We start from the raw sequence: 16,998 nt of genomic DNA on the forward strand, positions 1-16,998 counted from the left end.
TTTTGAGGGTGGCTTTGAACTTGTTATCTTCTTGCCTCAGTCTCCCTATCTGTGGGATTACAGATGTGTGCACCACACCCATTGTAAATGGTGATTTCTTGAGTTGTATGGGGGGACAGCTCCAATGTGGACTATTTGATAAAGTCCCCTCTAGTACTTGATGATCTTCAAGATTCCTCTAAGGTTGAAGCCAATAAAAACTTGTTTTACCATGAGTAAAATTGGCCATTTGCAAAATTATGCTCATCCTTAGAAATGGTTTCAAAATCTTTTGCTTAGATTGTGAAATATCATAATTTATTATAGTGACTAAGATAAATGACTAAGAATATAGCTATTGTTACTTAATCATTTGTTTCATATTATTTACATATGAAGAATGTATTAACAAAAGAGAAACTGCATGAATCATGAGAAGCCAGAGAATAAGACTTTGTCAGCATTTAATACTCTCTGGTAAATAAGAAGAAATATTAATCAGTTTTATTTTTGTGACTTACTTTTTAAATGAAATCTGGTCCACTGACACACTGATAAAATTGGGTTTCAGGACCTGTAGAACTGACGCCGAGACCTGAACTGTGTGGTTGCACACTAGATTTGCTACCTTTTGAGGCACTGCCTGGACAGTTGGCTAGCTTCTTAATTTAAAATGTACTTTGATACACACATGATTTTCATGACAAATTGATTGAAATGAATTTTTGAATCTTATTGATTTCTAGACCATGTCAAAATATCTGTATTTTCCTTACATTCTGAATAATAAACTTGTAGATTTGTCAGTGTCATACAATCTGATAATAAAAGAAAATCTGATAATAAAAGAAAAAAAAGAAAAATCTTTTTTTTTTTCGTAGTATAGACCTTCCTGTGTTTTTAAATTACATCTTTGGCATTTCTAATCAACTCTATAGGATTAGGACTTACAAAAATTTAAGTTGGAAAAGAAAAACATTTAAAGTATAATGAGTTTTCCTTTTTTCAGATTTTTTTTTTTTTTTTTTTTAATAAAAGTGACTGGAAATTAGCTGCTGCCCTTAAGTTGATTCCTTTTGTTGTAATTTTTGTACTTGTTTCTGCACTGTAAAACAGCAGCTTCTTTATAGGGTAAGATGAAGGTGGTATGACAATTCTAGGTTATTCTGGGTGTTACACTGACTCACAAGGGTGAGTGATACCAGATGATGGGTTTTTGTCAACTTCTACATATGTTGTTTTATAGAATGGGTCATTAAAATAATCAGAATTAAACAGAGTTGTTTTATGTTGTTTTATAGAATGGTTCATTAAAAGATCAAAATTAAACAGAATTCTTTGGGTTTAACAGGCATGTCTTTTTGGTACTAAGAGTGTCCTGGAGTTGAAAACTATAGATACTTTAGCTTTATGCATACATAGGCTGATCACGTATCCCACTTTACCTAGGACAGTACTAATTTATGCCTTTTCTTTTGATTCCTTACAGTCTCAAAGTTGTCCCAGCTTGAGAGTTGCATAGTCACTTCGTTTATAAGATACTTTATATTTATTTTAATCACATAGCCCTAGATAATTGAGAGATTAAATGTTCTAACAGATGCGAGCTGATGCTTCGTCCTTTTTAGACAGCATAGTATTTATCATTTAAAGTGAGTATAGTTCAACTATTGGCCTTTCAGTTTTATCTTGGGGAAGAGTTTATGCAGTTGTACTAAATCTGATGTGCTCAGGAAACATTGTCCAACATCCATTGTTAGAGTTTTTGATTAAGTTCATTATCTTCAAAGCTGATTAGTGATTATATTTTTATAATTCCTAATGCATCTCAGGGATATGGAGATATATACTTACTTATACTAAAGTAATCACAATAATTAGAGCCTTAATTCTGGCTTATCACCTGTGTATCCCTGGACAAGTAACTTACCCTCTTTGAGCCATGTTTTCTACATTTTTCAAATGAAGCTAGGCATTCCTAATAACAAATAAAGAACATGTTAAGAGACTCACAAAGTTCCTTATGTAAAGTAGGAATAAAGTTGTTGTTAGATTAGTTCAGCCAAGAATGTCAGATAGCATGTGTTTTATAGTACTTAATCAGGGTAGTGATTTAATTGCAACAAATGATAATTTCTGTTTTATAGCACATATGAGTACAGATATTAACCAGTATGATTTTCATTCTAAGCTACCTTTATAAATAGGGTGATTTCCCCTTGTACATATATCCAAAGCACTGAATAACTACAAATTATACAATAGTGAAAATATTGTTTTTATGAATTGGTGATATGTTTATAGTATTTAATTAAATAGTATTTACATTCAGCTGTTGTTTCAAACTTTGACTTAAATTGGTAAATAATGAAGTAGTCTGACAAGAGCTTTGTGCATGTTCATGTACACATATAGCATTGGCATATACACAGAAATAGAAAACTTTGCATTTCAGGGCTGGGGTTGTGGCTCAGTGTTAGAATGCTTGCTTAGCATGGGCGAGTCACTGGGTTCAATTCTCAGTGCCACATATAAATAAATGAATAAAATAAAGGTCCATTGATGACTAAAAAACCCAAAAACTTTCATGTTCCTTATGAAAAAACTTAATTAATTGGTAAGCTAAAACTTAAATGAAAAAGAGCAGTAAGAGTTTAGAGAAAGGTGAAGCACTTTGGGTCTACAAATAATTTGGAAAAGTTCTTAGAGGAGATGAGTACTGGGGTAACCTTGAAAGGATTTGAGAGAGCCTTATGAAGGAGGGAATGCTGGAGGCAAGGTTATAGTGAAAGTGTGCATTCAAGTTTGGGATCTTGCTCGCACAAGGGAATTAATATATATTAGGGCTAGACTAGAGGATACTGATGGTTAGATTAATGATTCTCTATAAGCAAGTGAAAGAGACTCCATGAGTGTTTTTGAGCAAGGGGTTGATTTGTAAGAGGTATATAAGAAGACTAAATCTAGACACAGAAGGCAGAATTGATTGTTGTGCAGAAGAGACATGAAGTGAACACACCCATTAGGGAGGTTTTTTGAGTAATCAAGAAATAAATTAATTAAAAGCTTAAATTGAGAGTGGTGGTAAAAATGGAATCTTTGGTGCTTTATTAAATTATGGAGGTCTTCAGTCTGCCCTTTGAGGCTATCTGCCTTTTGATGATATTACTACTTAAACGCACCTTGATGGTTAAAGAAAGAAAAACTATATAACTTGAGCTGTTGGTCAAAATAAATGCAATATTTCAAAAGAAAGTACATTTCTTCTTCTCTGTCCTGGTATATTCAGCTATTAACAGGGACACCACCCTCAGGAACAACAAAATCTCCGTGAAATTTTAAGTATTAACATTCTTTGCAAACGTTTAAAAAAATGTCAACTCAAATTTAGTGTCTTTTATTTACAGCAAACAGACTTATAAGAAATGGAGCAGATGATAAATACAAAGTGGAGTGCCAAAAGTAAAATATTTTATTCCTTACATTTTGTATTTATAGTTTCTTAGTCAGTTTTACAATATGCCCAGCTAAATAATACTTAAACTCTTTCTCAATATAAATTTTCAACGTGATTTTTGTGGGTATTTTTCTAGCATTATACATAAACTTTAAAAAAAATTAAGCTTTTCATTGATGAAAGTTTCCTAAATGTATTATTTAAATGAATTACTTATATTTTATTTAGATGAACAAAAATTATTCCCTGTCATTCAAGTTGAGACACCCAATTTAAGAGTAAGGCAGAACAATTTGAAATGGGAGTTTCTTGGTAAAACAGATTTGATGTTGTTTGTGAGACTTTATCACTCACGTGGTTGTTTCTTACTTTCACTATCAAAACCAGGATACTCTTTCCTATCATGAATAGATATAAATATGCTTTATTTGTTAGGATACAGGATCACCTGCTAGTCACAAGGAGAACCTCAAATTCTCAGAAGTTCAAGCAAAATGGAACTTTGTTTCTTAAAAACTAAGATGTAGGCAGATGATAAAAAGTAGGAAAAGTGGGTTGGTAACTCTGTTCCAGAAGGTCATTGAAGATTGCAAGAATTTTTTTTTTTTTTTTTTTTATTGTAAACAAATGGGATACATGTTGTTTCTCTGTTTGTACATGGCGTAAAGGCATACCATTTGTGTAATCATAAATTTACATAGAGCAATGTTGTTTGATTCATTGTTATTTTTTCCCTTCCCCCCACCCCTCCCACCCCTCTTTACCCTCTATACAGTAGTTCCTTCCTCCATACTTGCCCCCCTCCCTAACCCTAACTCTAACCCTTCCCTCCCCCCCATTATGTGTCATCCTCCACTTATCAGCGATATCATTCGTCCTTTGGCTTTTTGAGATCGGCCTATCTCACTTAGCATGATATTCTCCAATTTCATCCATTTGCCTGCAAATGTCATAATTTTATCATTCTTTATGGCTGAGTAATATTCCATTGTATATATATACCACAGTTTCTTTATCCACTCATCAATTGAAGGGCATCTAGTTTGGTTCCACAGTCTGGCTATTGTGAATTGAGCAGCTATGAACATTGATGTGGCTGTATCTCTGTAGTATGCAGATTTTAAGTCCTTTGGGTATAGGCCAAGGAGTGGGATAGCTGGGTCAAATGGTGGTTCCATTCCAAGTTTTCTAAGGAATCTCCACACTGCTTTCCAGAGTGGCTGCACTAATTTGCAGCCCCACCAGCAGTGTATGAGTGTACCTTTCTCCCCACATCCTCGCCAACACCTGTTGTTGCTCGTATTCTTGATAATCGCCATTCTAATTGGGGTGAGATGGAATCTTAGGGTGGTTTTGATTTGCATTTCTCTTATTACTAGAGATGTTGAACATTTTTCCATATGTTTGTTGATTGCTTGTAGATCTTCTTCTGTGAAGTGTCTATTCATTTCCTTAGCCCATTTGTTGACTGGACTATTTGAATTCTTGGAGTAGAGTTTTTTGAGTTCTTTATAGATTCTGGAGATTAGTGCTCTATCTGAAGTATGATTGGCAAAGATATTCTCCCACTCTGTAGGCTCTTTCTTCACATTGCTGATAGTTTCCTTTGCTGAGAGAAAGCTTTTTAGTTTGAATCTATCCCAGTGGTTGATTCTAGCTTTTATTTCTTGTGCTATGGGAGTCCTGTTAAGGAAGTCTGGTCCTAGACCAACAAGGTGAAGATTTGGACCTACTTTTTCTTCTATAATCTGCAGGGTCTCTGGTCTGATTCCGAGGTCCTTAATCCATTTTGAGTTTAGTTACGTGCATGGTGAGAGATATGGGTTTAGTTTCATTCTGTTGCATGTGGATTTCCAATTCTCCCAGCACCATTTGTTGAAGAGGCTATCTTTTCTCCATTGCATATTTTTGGCCCCTTTGTCTAGTATGAGAAAATTGTATTTATTTGGGTTTGTGTCCGTGTCCTCTATTCTGTACCATTGATCTACCTTTCTATTTTGGTACCAATACCATGCCGTTTTTGTTACTATTGCTTTGTAGTAGAGTTGAAGATCTGGTATTGCAATACCCCCTGTTTCACTCTTCCTGCTAAGGATTGCTTTAGCTATTCTGGGTTTCTTATTCTTCCAGATGAATTTCATAATTGCTTGCTCTATTTCTGTAAGGTACACAATTGGGATTTTAATTGGAATTGCATTGAATTTGTATAGCACTTTAGGTAGTATGGCCATTTTGACAATATTAATTCTTCCTATCCAAGAACATGGAAGAACTTTCCATCTTCTAAGGTGTTCTTTAATTTCTTTCTTTAGTGTTGTATAGTTCTCATTGTAGAGGTCTTTCACCTCTTTTGTGAGATTGATTCCCAAGTATTTTATTTTTTTCGAGGCTATTGTGAATGGGGTAGTTTTCCTAATTTCTCTTTCTGAAGATTCATGCAAGAATTTTTAAACTAATTATTTTGCTCTATACTGTGATTGTTGTTCAGTATCCTGTAGCCACAAAGGACTATTGACATTTATACTTAAGTTTAAAATTTAAAAAATGAAATTAAAAGAATATCAGTGTCCATACTAGCTATGTATTACATCCTCCATTAGTTACATATGACTGGAGGTTGCTGTTTTGGACGGCCCAAACAGAACACCTCCATCATCACATAGGGCTCTGTTGGCCAGTTGCACTGTTCCTGTCTTCATGGTCTTTGCCAGTTCATACCAGCCTGTCCAAGTTCAGTCTATGGGAGGGGAATGAAAAGAAGGGAGAGAGGAGTGTACACTTTAGTTATAAGTGATCCAAAAGATGTACATATCATTACTGCTTGTAGTCTTGTGGCCAAAGTTTAGTTACATATCCATGTCTTGCTGGAAGGGCAGCTAGCAAGTCACTAGCTAGGTGGACTATATTCTGTTAAATTAAGGTTTAGGTAGGGTTGGGATGGGAGCAGGAATTCCATTGCCATAGGGAAGAAGGTGAGAATAAACACCAGAGGAATACTGGCAATCCAGGTCATAGGTACTGGAGATGTTCATAATTGAGGTAAGGTTCTCTCCCTACAGTAAAGAAGCCAGGAATTCATATGGGTAAAAATGTTTCTTAATTTTAATTGACCATGCTGAGATTAACATGAAATTATAAGCATTTTTTACTACTGTATTTGAATTATAGTACTCCTTAAAGTTTTAACAAAAGTAACTTCATGGCTATTAGGACTTAAATGCTATATTTTTGAGCATGTCACTTTAAGTAGTAGTACCTCTGTGAAACTGTGGAGTGATAATAATCTTATGTTGCTGTAATTATAAACAAAAGACTAGTGCCTTTATTTCTAATTTTATAGATACTCACTAATGATTTTGAACATTCAGCTAATGAATAGCCATGTGAAGTACAGAAAGTTGTCCTTTTTTGTCTCTCTCAACTGTCTGAGCTCAGGTGCTCTCTCTTGGGGTCTTAAACTAGTTAGGGCTTACACTGAGATGCAAACAGCCTTTCCTATACCATTTCCTATTCCCAGTCTTATTCTTTGAAACAGACACTTTGATCATGTTTTACAACTTCCACCCTTCTAAATAGTGTCCCTGTATTATTTCTTGATTTACCAGTTTTAGGAATTATATACTGATTGATAATAAAAAAGGATTTAGCTTGTGTACCACTTTCTCTCTCTCCTTTCATTATTTTTCTCTTTTGTTTCCACCCAAAGATGTATCTTTTGACTCTCTAGTTAGCAATTACAGATTTTCTTGTTATCCTTCCTCCTGATATCTTTCCCCTTTCTGTGCTCCATGTTTTTTAATCTTCTTATTAAATAGTAATGGTCAGGAGAAATGTTGGGGAATGATATTGCCCCCACCCCTGAAAAAAATTGCAGTGGTTCAGTATATTTACATTAATTTTTGCAGCTATAATGAAGTCTTTTTTAGCATTTTGTCTTCCTGGAGTCTAAAGATTATAATTAGTAAACAGTTTATTTTTTATGATTATATAAATATTTTTCACTGAACAATTTATAATAGAACATTTACAGTCTTCTAAAACATAACTTTATTGTTTATAATTTAGTTTTAAATTTTCCCTTTCCTCTTTGGTTTCTTCATTTAAAAACAAAATCCCCATAATTCCTGCCAGTGTGTATCAATCATACTCTGTTCTGCAGACTTTGCCTTGTTGCCAGCTGTCATCCTCCTGGAGCCCTCTCTCTTTCTCTTCTCATCTGTTTTGTCAGCCAGTGTTCTTTTAAGTACTTTACATTTTCATAAAAGTTGTTAAAAATTTACTTTAATTAATGCTCTTGTTCTTTTTGTAACTGGAATTCTATACTTTTAAAAACTTCCTTTATGTTTTGATTTTTTTAGTAAATGGAGGGTATAAATGCATGTGCTTTTCTCAACTTGAATTTGTGTCATGGAGGCTTTCAGAATCAGATGCTCATGTATCTGAACCTTAGTCATGATAAAACATGATGAGCTCTCATGTTCAAATTTTTTGAAGGTAGGAGTTTAAGGCACTTATATAGTTGGAAAAAAATTAACTATATAGTCACTGATATTTTTATGTAAATAAACATTTTTTTCTAGAATAATATTTACTTTTTTTCTGAGACCCTAAGTTTTTTTTTTTTTTCTAGATTTTGATGATATTTCTATCTCTTTGATAGATTTTTTGGTTTACTTTTTATTTCATAAATAAAATGTAGAAGAACATATGTATCTCCTACAGATTTAGATCTATTTTTCATTATAGGGTTCTACAATTTTACTGTCCAGCATTTATTGAAATTGACTCATTTTACTGTTATACTTGATCAGTAACCAATGGCATATAGTGATGTTATAAAATGTCACCTAGGTTAGGAGGCTAATGCTACTTCTGAACTCTAATAGGTCTTACCATCAGTCTGGGTGATACATTGTTCAATACTCTTAGACTACTTTTTTATCTTTACAAGAGAATAGTATTGTAAAAATGTCAAAAAGTATCTACTTGCCCTGTTCACTAGTAAATATACTGCTAAATTTGAACCATTTTGGCAGTAGCTTATGCTACTCAAGGGACCATATTTTTGCAGAATGATATATTTCAAAGGATATTGGTTTCCATTGTAGAAAATTCATGCATTTAGAGCAACTTAAAGCAAAAACAATTGTGTGTGTGCAATATGTTTAAAATATTAGTCATCTTGAATACATGCCTGGGTTAAGTGTCAGAAGCTATATTTTGTGCAAAAAGAAAATTTACTGTTAGGAGACTAGGTTGTATATGTGCTTATATAGCATTTTCCTTAGAGGATCAATTTCAGTATATGAACTAATATCAGCCAGATTTTTGTACAGTAACATTGTTGATAATAAAAGAGAAGTTCGTTGAGGAGAAAAACAAATAAAGGAAGCATGAATGTCTCATACTGTATGAAACTACAGAAATGGATCAAAGAGTTTGACAGGAAGTTTAATGTGTACATAAGTAGAGGCTGACAGAAACATGCTGTGTGTGCTAAAGGTTCCAGTGATGGAAAACCGAAACATAGTGCTCACTGACCACAGCATGAGCCTTGACACACATTGTAAATAATCCGGAGATCTATGACTGCATTAAGCACTAGGCTGGTGTATTAATGGCAGTAAATCTATAGTAGCAGAAAGGGTTGGCATGCAGAAATTCCTGATTAATTTTTATAATGGATTAATAGTAACAGAGTAAATATTTTCATTTCAACCCTGCTATCTCCACCCCCCTCCAAAGCCTTTGTGATTATTTTTATTCTTTTCTTCTCACCAGACTTGTATATGTGGATACTTGCTTCAGTACCATCAAGTTAAAAGCAGAAGATGCTTCTGGTAGAGAGCATCTAATCACTGTTAAGTTGAAAGCAAAGGTATGTGCCTTGTTAGATTGTTACTGTGGTCAGGAAATACTTTAAGAATGAAGACTGTGAATATTTTCAATGTAAAGGAATGCTGGTTCCCCAAATACACAAATAATGCTTTTGAAAATGGATTTGAGAAAACATCAGAATTTATTCACCAGGTTTCCAAAATCCTAGATATAATTTCTTGTCAAAATTTTAGTTTAAATTTGATCAAACCTAGACTTAATAAATATTATAAATAAGATTCAGCAGCCTATAAGTACCATGATGTTATTTTCATAGTATCTTACTATGAGTGGATTCTTCCATGATCTCAAGTTCTGAAAATGTCTTTTGGCCTTCAGTTCTTATGAATTACTTTTGTAGTTCTTGTCTCTGACTCTACCACCTCCCAGCCCACTACACAGACACACATATAAGCATACTTCTTATTGTTTGTTTGGCTGAAGTTTTTTGGCATTTGTATTTCAAGAATTTTTAAAGGTTATGCCTTTGTGGAGTCCTTATAGACTAGTGATCTGTAAACATTCACTAATTTATTGACACAAAACATCCTTCCATTTTTGTTTTGTCTTTAGTTTTAGTTCTAGATTATGAATCTTAAGAAATAAGTAGAATTAGAATAAGCAAGATCAGCATATTAATCATTTACTTAGTAATCACTGGGAAAACATGAGAATTTAAAGAAAACCAGGACATCCAGCCTTTTTTTTTATTGTTCCCAGTAGTCATCAATCAATTCTATTTCAGAAGATTGTAGTGATAAAAAGATCAATTGTGTTTGTCCTTTTTAAAAAATGTGTCTGGCATTTAAGCTTTCCACAAGAGAAAATTAATATATAAAGCTGTACTGGGTGACACAGAAAAGTTGATATCTCATAGTAGTTCTACAGCAGACAGTTTGAGAAATGACTTATTCTCTCTTCCTCTCACACACGGAATGTTTAGATATAATTTTAAGACCCATATAAGTGTTGAACAAAATTAGTGGGATAGAAACCTTCTGTGTAAAAGAAATTAGATGATTATTTACATGAAAATAAAAATAATTTTATTTTCCTTTTAAATTTTTAAAGGTGTGCTTAATCCTTTCAAAAGGTCACATACTGCTAGTGGCAAGGGTTCTGTCATTTTCTGCAGAGTATGTTGTTTGTATTTTGTGCATTAATAAAAGTTCCCTTATTGCTGTGAAGACCAAAATTAAAGATTTTAAGTATATTCTGTCCTCATTTTTACATGCTCTTACACTTATTAAACATACACTGCCTTTTATGCTTAAAAGATTTTATGATTTTGCTTATTTACTTTTTACTAATGTATTAATAATACATATTAATGGGATTCAATGTGATAAACAAATATTATTAATCTAAGTTGAGAACACTTATATAGTCTATTCTGTCTGCTTTTTCTTACACCTTTTCAAGGTATAGTAGACAATTCTTTTAATATTTCTCCAGGAACTATTTTCCAGTGTCAGTTTTGCAACTTTTTTTTATTTTTAACAAGTGTACATTTGATTGGTTTTTAGTATATTCACAATGCAACAATCACCTTTACTTAATTTTAGAACATATTCATCATTCCAGAAAAAAAGTTTCTCACTCATAAATAGTAACTCCTCATTAGCCCTTTCCCCTACCTCTTGGCAACCACTAATCTACTTTCTATCTCTATTTATTAGCTTCTTCTAGACATTTCATACAAATGGAATGGTATTTACAGTCTTGTGTGACTAGCTCCTGTTAGGTATAATGTCTTCAAGGTTCATACATGTAACAGTACTTTATTCCTTTTTAATTGCCAAATAATATTCACCTTATGGATATACCACATTTCATTTCCTCATTCATCATCTGGTGCACATTTGAACCAAAATATAGTTCCCATATTTTGGTTATTATGAATAGTGTTGTTGTGAACATTTGTGCACAGGTTTTGGTTTACATGCAAGCTTTTCATTTCTCTTGATTATATACTTAGGAGCAAAATTGCTGGGTCATGTGATAACTATTTTTAACATTTTAGAGAACTTATAAAACTTTTCCCGCAAAAGATGCACCATTTTACATGTCCATCAGACGTGTTCAAGGGCTCCAATTGTTCCACACCCTCACCAACACTGGTTATAGACGTCTTTTTATTATAGCCATCCTGGTTGATGTGAAATGATATCTCATTGTGGTTTTGATTAGTTTTGCAACATTTATAGTTATGAAGCACTACTGTGGATTCTCTAACAAGAAAAAAGAAATTTTTTTTTTTTTTTTGGTAAATAGGATGACAGTCTTACATTATGGAAATTTGTTAGATTCATTATTTGCCTGCATTATAGAGGCCAAAGTTATCTTTGATATGTGGTAATTTCTTTTTGAGGAATGTTTGGGACTGGGATGGTCAGTTAAAAAACAGTGATACCTAGAACTATTTGTTCAGAGTATATAACAAAGTTTTCATCAAAACTTTTTTTTAACAAACCTTAAAGCAGGATTATTTTTGTGAATCTTCAAGCCTTTATTTCTTTGATTTAATTTATAAATATATTTAAAATGCATTTTTTTCTTGAATACATTCTGTTCTGATTCTATCACTCCTCACCATCTCCAAAAACCCACAAAGAAAACAGCATCAATTTGAACTAGACAATTCCTATTAAAATAAATGTGTCAATCAAAAAGAAATATAATAAGGAATTTTTTGTGTTTTTTTATAGGTATATTTATGTAGAACTTATAGTGCATCCTGTACTGTGTGATGGGATTACCTTTTCTGTACAAAGAAATGTATCCTACAGCTTTTTCAGCTTTTGCCAAGATCAGAACTACTTGGGGAAAAAAAAAAAATCACAGATGTGTATCAGAAGCTGGGCACTTTGTCTCTGTTGAAATTTGTGTGGTTTCACTTGCAGGGGGTAGCCTTCTATTTTACATGGTCTGAGCAGAACAGATTTGGTTAAGATTTTTCTTAGAATGGTATACTACAGAGTCTAAAAAATATCATGACCATAAGTATATATTTATATGTACTTAATATTGAATAATCATTTTTTATAATTTCTGATTTGGGTTGCTTCAAGGGAGATTTGAAAAACTTTTTTTATTAACACATTAATTATACAAATGAATGGTTTCACTGTGGCATTTCCATACATGCATATACTGTGCTTTGATCATGTTTCCCCTCTTTTACTCTCTTACTCTCCTTGTCTCTCCTCTATTTTTACTTAAAAATAATACTAATTTTTCAATTAAAATTCATTTCTTTGGAGCATTTGTTATCAAACTTGTAAAATAGTTCTGACAGTTTCTCATGGTTTTATATATATATATATATAACATACTATTAAAAACTGTCTTAATTTTGTATTTAGTTACCTACACTGTACTTAGTACTACTTTAGTTCAGAAACTGTTTTGAAAATGAATATCTAGAATGTTATTTTGTATTTTAATAATTTATAGTAAATCCCCAGATGCACATAAATTTGCTCTTTTTAGGTTTTGTATAAGTATGTAAAGCTTATTATGTAAACAGAATCATTCTTAATTTGGAATACTATTAACACATAAAATACACCTGTATTCAACTTTAATAGATATGTAGTGAAGTCACTCACATATAGATTAGTACAATTTATTATATATACATGTTGTTTGCATAATTATAATATAAAGTATATTTGAAAGATGTCATCCTTTCACAGATGACACAGTAAAGAGTCATTGTTGTATGTGGGATAGTATTTATTAAAAGTTGCTTTTTTGTTTAATTATTTGGGGATCTTTATCCATGTGAGTGCCTTTGTACCGTTTACTGTACTCTTACTTGAATATAGGATTTTATTTTCTTTTAACATAATGAGCTATGTATATACATAATGACTTCCAAGGCCACAGATATTTTACTTGGTATATTTACTCAGAATACAGTAAATATTTCATTAACTTCTTATGTATATTGATAATTCATTTATGTTAGAATTGGTCTTATTCATTATTAACATTTCTGGGAGGTAAGTAGCAGCAATCCAAAGTGAACTAAAATTTCCATTTTTGACCCAAGGAGACTTTAAGTGTGAATAATTTTTTAAAAAAGAATCCTGACATTTTGGAGGGAAATGAGATTTTGTAATACTGTCGAACTTTATCATTTTTATTTATAAAACAGCCATACAAATTAAATGACTCCTCCAAGATCATATTAGCTAGTTAATAAAGGTGAAACCAGAGAGACCTGAGGTCTCTGCCTGAATTTTTTTTTGAGACATTTTTGACTTTTTAATGTAGTATACAAGTTGTTTTCCCAGTGATTATAGCAATTATATTCTGAAATAATATCATCACATTGTGTTATTTTGAATTGTGTGAAATAGACTCCCTTATCTCAGCCTGATTATTTTTCAGTTTACATAATTTAAGCACTGTAATATTTTTATATGGTTTTCTATGTATTTGTTCTTGTGTTACTAGTTTTATATAACCAAATATCATTAGTCAGTGTGCAATGATTGGTACTATTGTTTATTCTTTGGTACCAGGAATTGAACACAGGGGTGCTTAACCACTGAGCAACAGCCCCAGCCCTTTTAATTTTTTCAAATTTTAAGACAGGGTCTTGCTAAGTTACTTAGGCCTCACTAAGTTGCTGAGGCTGGCTTTGAACTTGAGATCTCCTACCTTAATTTCTGCTGGGATTACAGGGATATGCCTGGCAGATACTGTTTATTTTTAGTCAACTGATCATTGTAGCAAAATGTTAATTGTTTTGAAAGCATCTGCTTTGAATGTGCTGATGTTCGTTAAATATTAGAGTGATGATTTTTCTTATCTCCTTTGGTTTATACTGAATAGCAAGAGACTGAAAAAAAAGTTTATCAAATGAAAGTTTCCCCTAAAACTAATTTTCTTTTAGTAAATTTAGCTTTTTAATGGAAAGAAATGAGTGCATTTAATTATATGTGACTTTGAAGATTTCAAAATAGGATTTTATCATTATCATGAAGTATAATCCTCTGGTTTTCTCATAAGAAAATTAATTTTAAGCAAAAAAACTACCTTTTGCCTTTGTTAATTTAGAAATGACTTTTTCTCATGATTATAACTTTTTCTAATATTTACCAATTTTTAAAATATTTTTCTTGCTTAAAAATGTTTATTTTTCCTTAATAAATGAGAAGATAATTCATTGTTTCTTTGCATTCGTCTTCTTGCTAAAAATATTTGCTTTTATATGGAAAATTATTTTTTAAATTTATAGTTATATAGTCATTCTTATGCATTTCTTGATTCTTTTAAAAGTTATTAAGTAGTGACAGAATCTATTTGAGATTAAATTCTAGACTGGGAAGAATTACATATCAACTAGTTTGATTCTGTATTTCAAAGATAAATTGAGATTCAGTTTGACTCACCCCTCAGATCATAACATTAGCAGCTGTCCCAACACTAACTTAGTTCATTTTTCTTTGTTGAATTGACTGTTGTGGCACACTAAATCACCAAACTTTGTACCTCATGAGCATATGTTGACTATTTTGAACTTACAATATCATTACAATAAGATAATCAAAATATATCCAGTTTTTCTGAAATACCTGAGGTAATTGTCACAGAAAAGCAGAAATGACCAAATTTTATGCTTTTTCATAGTATCCCACAGAATCACCAGATTGTTTTGTGGATTTTCCTGTTCCATTTTCTGTTTCCTGGATACCACAGGTAAATGTTAAAATTTATTTTAAATTTGAAAGAGTATATTCTTTTTAATCAGGAAGGCATTATAGGTTATAAAGTGATTTCCAGTTTTCTTTCAGCATTCATTTATAAACAAGCCTTTTTCAGTGCTTTAATTATATTTTCTAATAATTAATGTCTATTTTTTCCTTCTTTCTCTACACTCGCATAATTCACCCTCTAGATCTTTAAGTTTCATTTTCAGTGAATATGCAGAAGCCCTGTTGACATCCTTTTTTTTTCAAACAACTCTGTAGAAAACAATATACAGTAAGTGGAAAAGTGGGTGAAAATTTTTATATTGGTAAAATTTTTAACTTTGGTGATATTATATCTGAGAATCTTTATCAGAGGAGAATATAAATAAAATCCCTGCCATTTGTACTCAGTTTTTATGGTTTTAAAGTGTTTGACTTAGTTTATCCTTGAATTTAGTTTATGTATTTTCTTTTTTATGTGTTTTTGTGTGTTTGTACTTCAGGTAAAGATAATAGAAGATTCTTTGTGCTGCTTCTGTTAATTTAGTTTCTCAGTACATTGGTTATATCTAATAAGATGATGTTTTAGAAGTATGTTGTAAAATGTACTTAGAGTTACAAGGTGCTTTGGATTAGTAACAGTACAATCACTGAATTCCATGTGTGATTTTTAAAGAAGTGGCAGAATGTGGTTATTAAAGTTCACAGGTTAGTCTAGTAGACACATGGGCCTTATTTCATCAAGTGAATTGTGACAGTTGACAAGAAAAGGGAGAAAACGTTTCTATTCTTAGGCAAAGAGAAAATTATGAGTGATATTTTACAAATTTTCTTTGAATCGAAGCTACCCATTTTTTTGTTGAGCAAATTTTGATTAGGTTCAAGTAAAAGTTCATACTTACATTTTAAACTGTTCATACATAAAAGTAATTATAGGTGAAATTAGTTTTAGAAAGTTTTTGAAGTTTAGTTTAAACAAAGTTTGACATGTTTTAAATAGTCTTATGAGTATCTAAGATATTTTAATCATACACATTTATTAAAAATTACTGTTCTCATTTTTTTCTTTAAACATAAGTTCTGTTTCCCTCAGGGGAAATTGAGAAACAGCAAAATAAAGGAGAGGAAAAAGCCTTTGATTTATGTTAGGTATTTGACATATGTTATAAATTTATTAATTTTTTTTCAAAAATTGGATCATGTGTAAGTTGTATAACTTTTTAAAAAATACATATTTTCTATTTGGCTCTGAAAGCTTTATCTTTGTGTTTTAGACAGTGAGATCATGAGAAAATATTATATCTAGATTTTATTTCTCTTTCCAGATATAACCTCTAAATTACAAATTAATATTTATCACAGTTCCAAAGTTGAAGAATACAGTTTTGATGAATTTTTTAGTGTTGTTTTTAAAATGCATTTAACTGTACAAGTTTTCCCCAAACTTTATGGAAAAGTTTGTATCACATCAAAATTAGTTTGTGACTGCTAGATTGGAATATCTTTAAGGGCAGTTTCTTTTAGATTTGTATCACTACTTAATACTGGGTCAGTGCCTTGTACATGTAAGTTTGGAGTAACTATAAAAATTCATATTCAAGGATTTAATTGTCATTTTTTTGGCATTAGTGCCAAGGAAACATAAAATTAATAGTAGTAACTGGAATTTAATAAATTTTTCTGAAGTTATAGAATATACTGCTATTGTTAGCAAAATACAGATAAAATTAAGGTGACTTTTTATCCACAATTTTAATTTGACAGATATTAATGTTTTTCTCACTTGTTTCAAATACATCTCTAGTTTTCTCTCTCTCAGAAAGAAAAAGTTCTGGGAGCAGCACAGACCTCATTCCCTTTTCAGTTTCTTCTTTCTGTTTGTTTTTCTCTTATCTAACTTGGTATCTCTTTCTCTGAAATTGATGTATATGGTATCCTTACAGACTTTTTGCTACATTTTTAGACTATATTTGCAGTTTG

The 16,998-nt window shown here is 31.7% G+C and overlaps 2 protein-coding genes across 5 annotated transcripts in view; one reads left to right on the forward strand and one right to left on the reverse strand.

Moving 5' to 3' along the window:
* The window catches only part of FANCL (FA complementation group L), a 69,182-nt gene that overhangs the window by 26,689 nt on the left and 25,495 nt on the right, over positions 1 to 16,998 (forward strand). For all 4 annotated transcript variants that reach the window (XR_013759142.1, XM_079110474.1, XM_079110472.1 and 1 more), the window contains exons 6-7: positions 9,218 to 9,314; positions 14,957 to 15,025. Coding sequence is in view for 3 of the 4 variants with exons in the window: in XM_079110474.1 (XP_078966600.1) it covers positions 9,218 to 9,314; positions 14,957 to 15,025 (166 nt within the window). In the remaining variant the exon portion in view is untranslated. The remainder of the gene's footprint in view (positions 1 to 9,217; positions 9,315 to 14,956; positions 15,026 to 16,998) is intronic.
* Positions 5,878 to 16,998, reverse strand: part of VRK2 (VRK serine/threonine kinase 2) — a gene marked incomplete at its 5' end in the record, with an annotated part of 141,219 nt that continues 130,098 nt past the window's right edge. Inside the window, one exon of the mRNA XM_079110471.1 lies at positions 5,878 to 6,173. Within this exon, the coding sequence (XP_078966597.1) occupies positions 6,132 to 6,173 (42 nt within the window). The 3' untranslated portion in view covers positions 5,878 to 6,131. The remainder of the gene's footprint in view (positions 6,174 to 16,998) is intronic.

The sequence above is a fragment of the Sciurus vulgaris genome, assembly GCF_902686455.1.
Source record: "Sciurus vulgaris genome assembly, chromosome: 14".
Classification (NCBI taxonomy): Eukaryota; Metazoa; Chordata; class Mammalia; order Rodentia; family Sciuridae; genus Sciurus; species Sciurus vulgaris.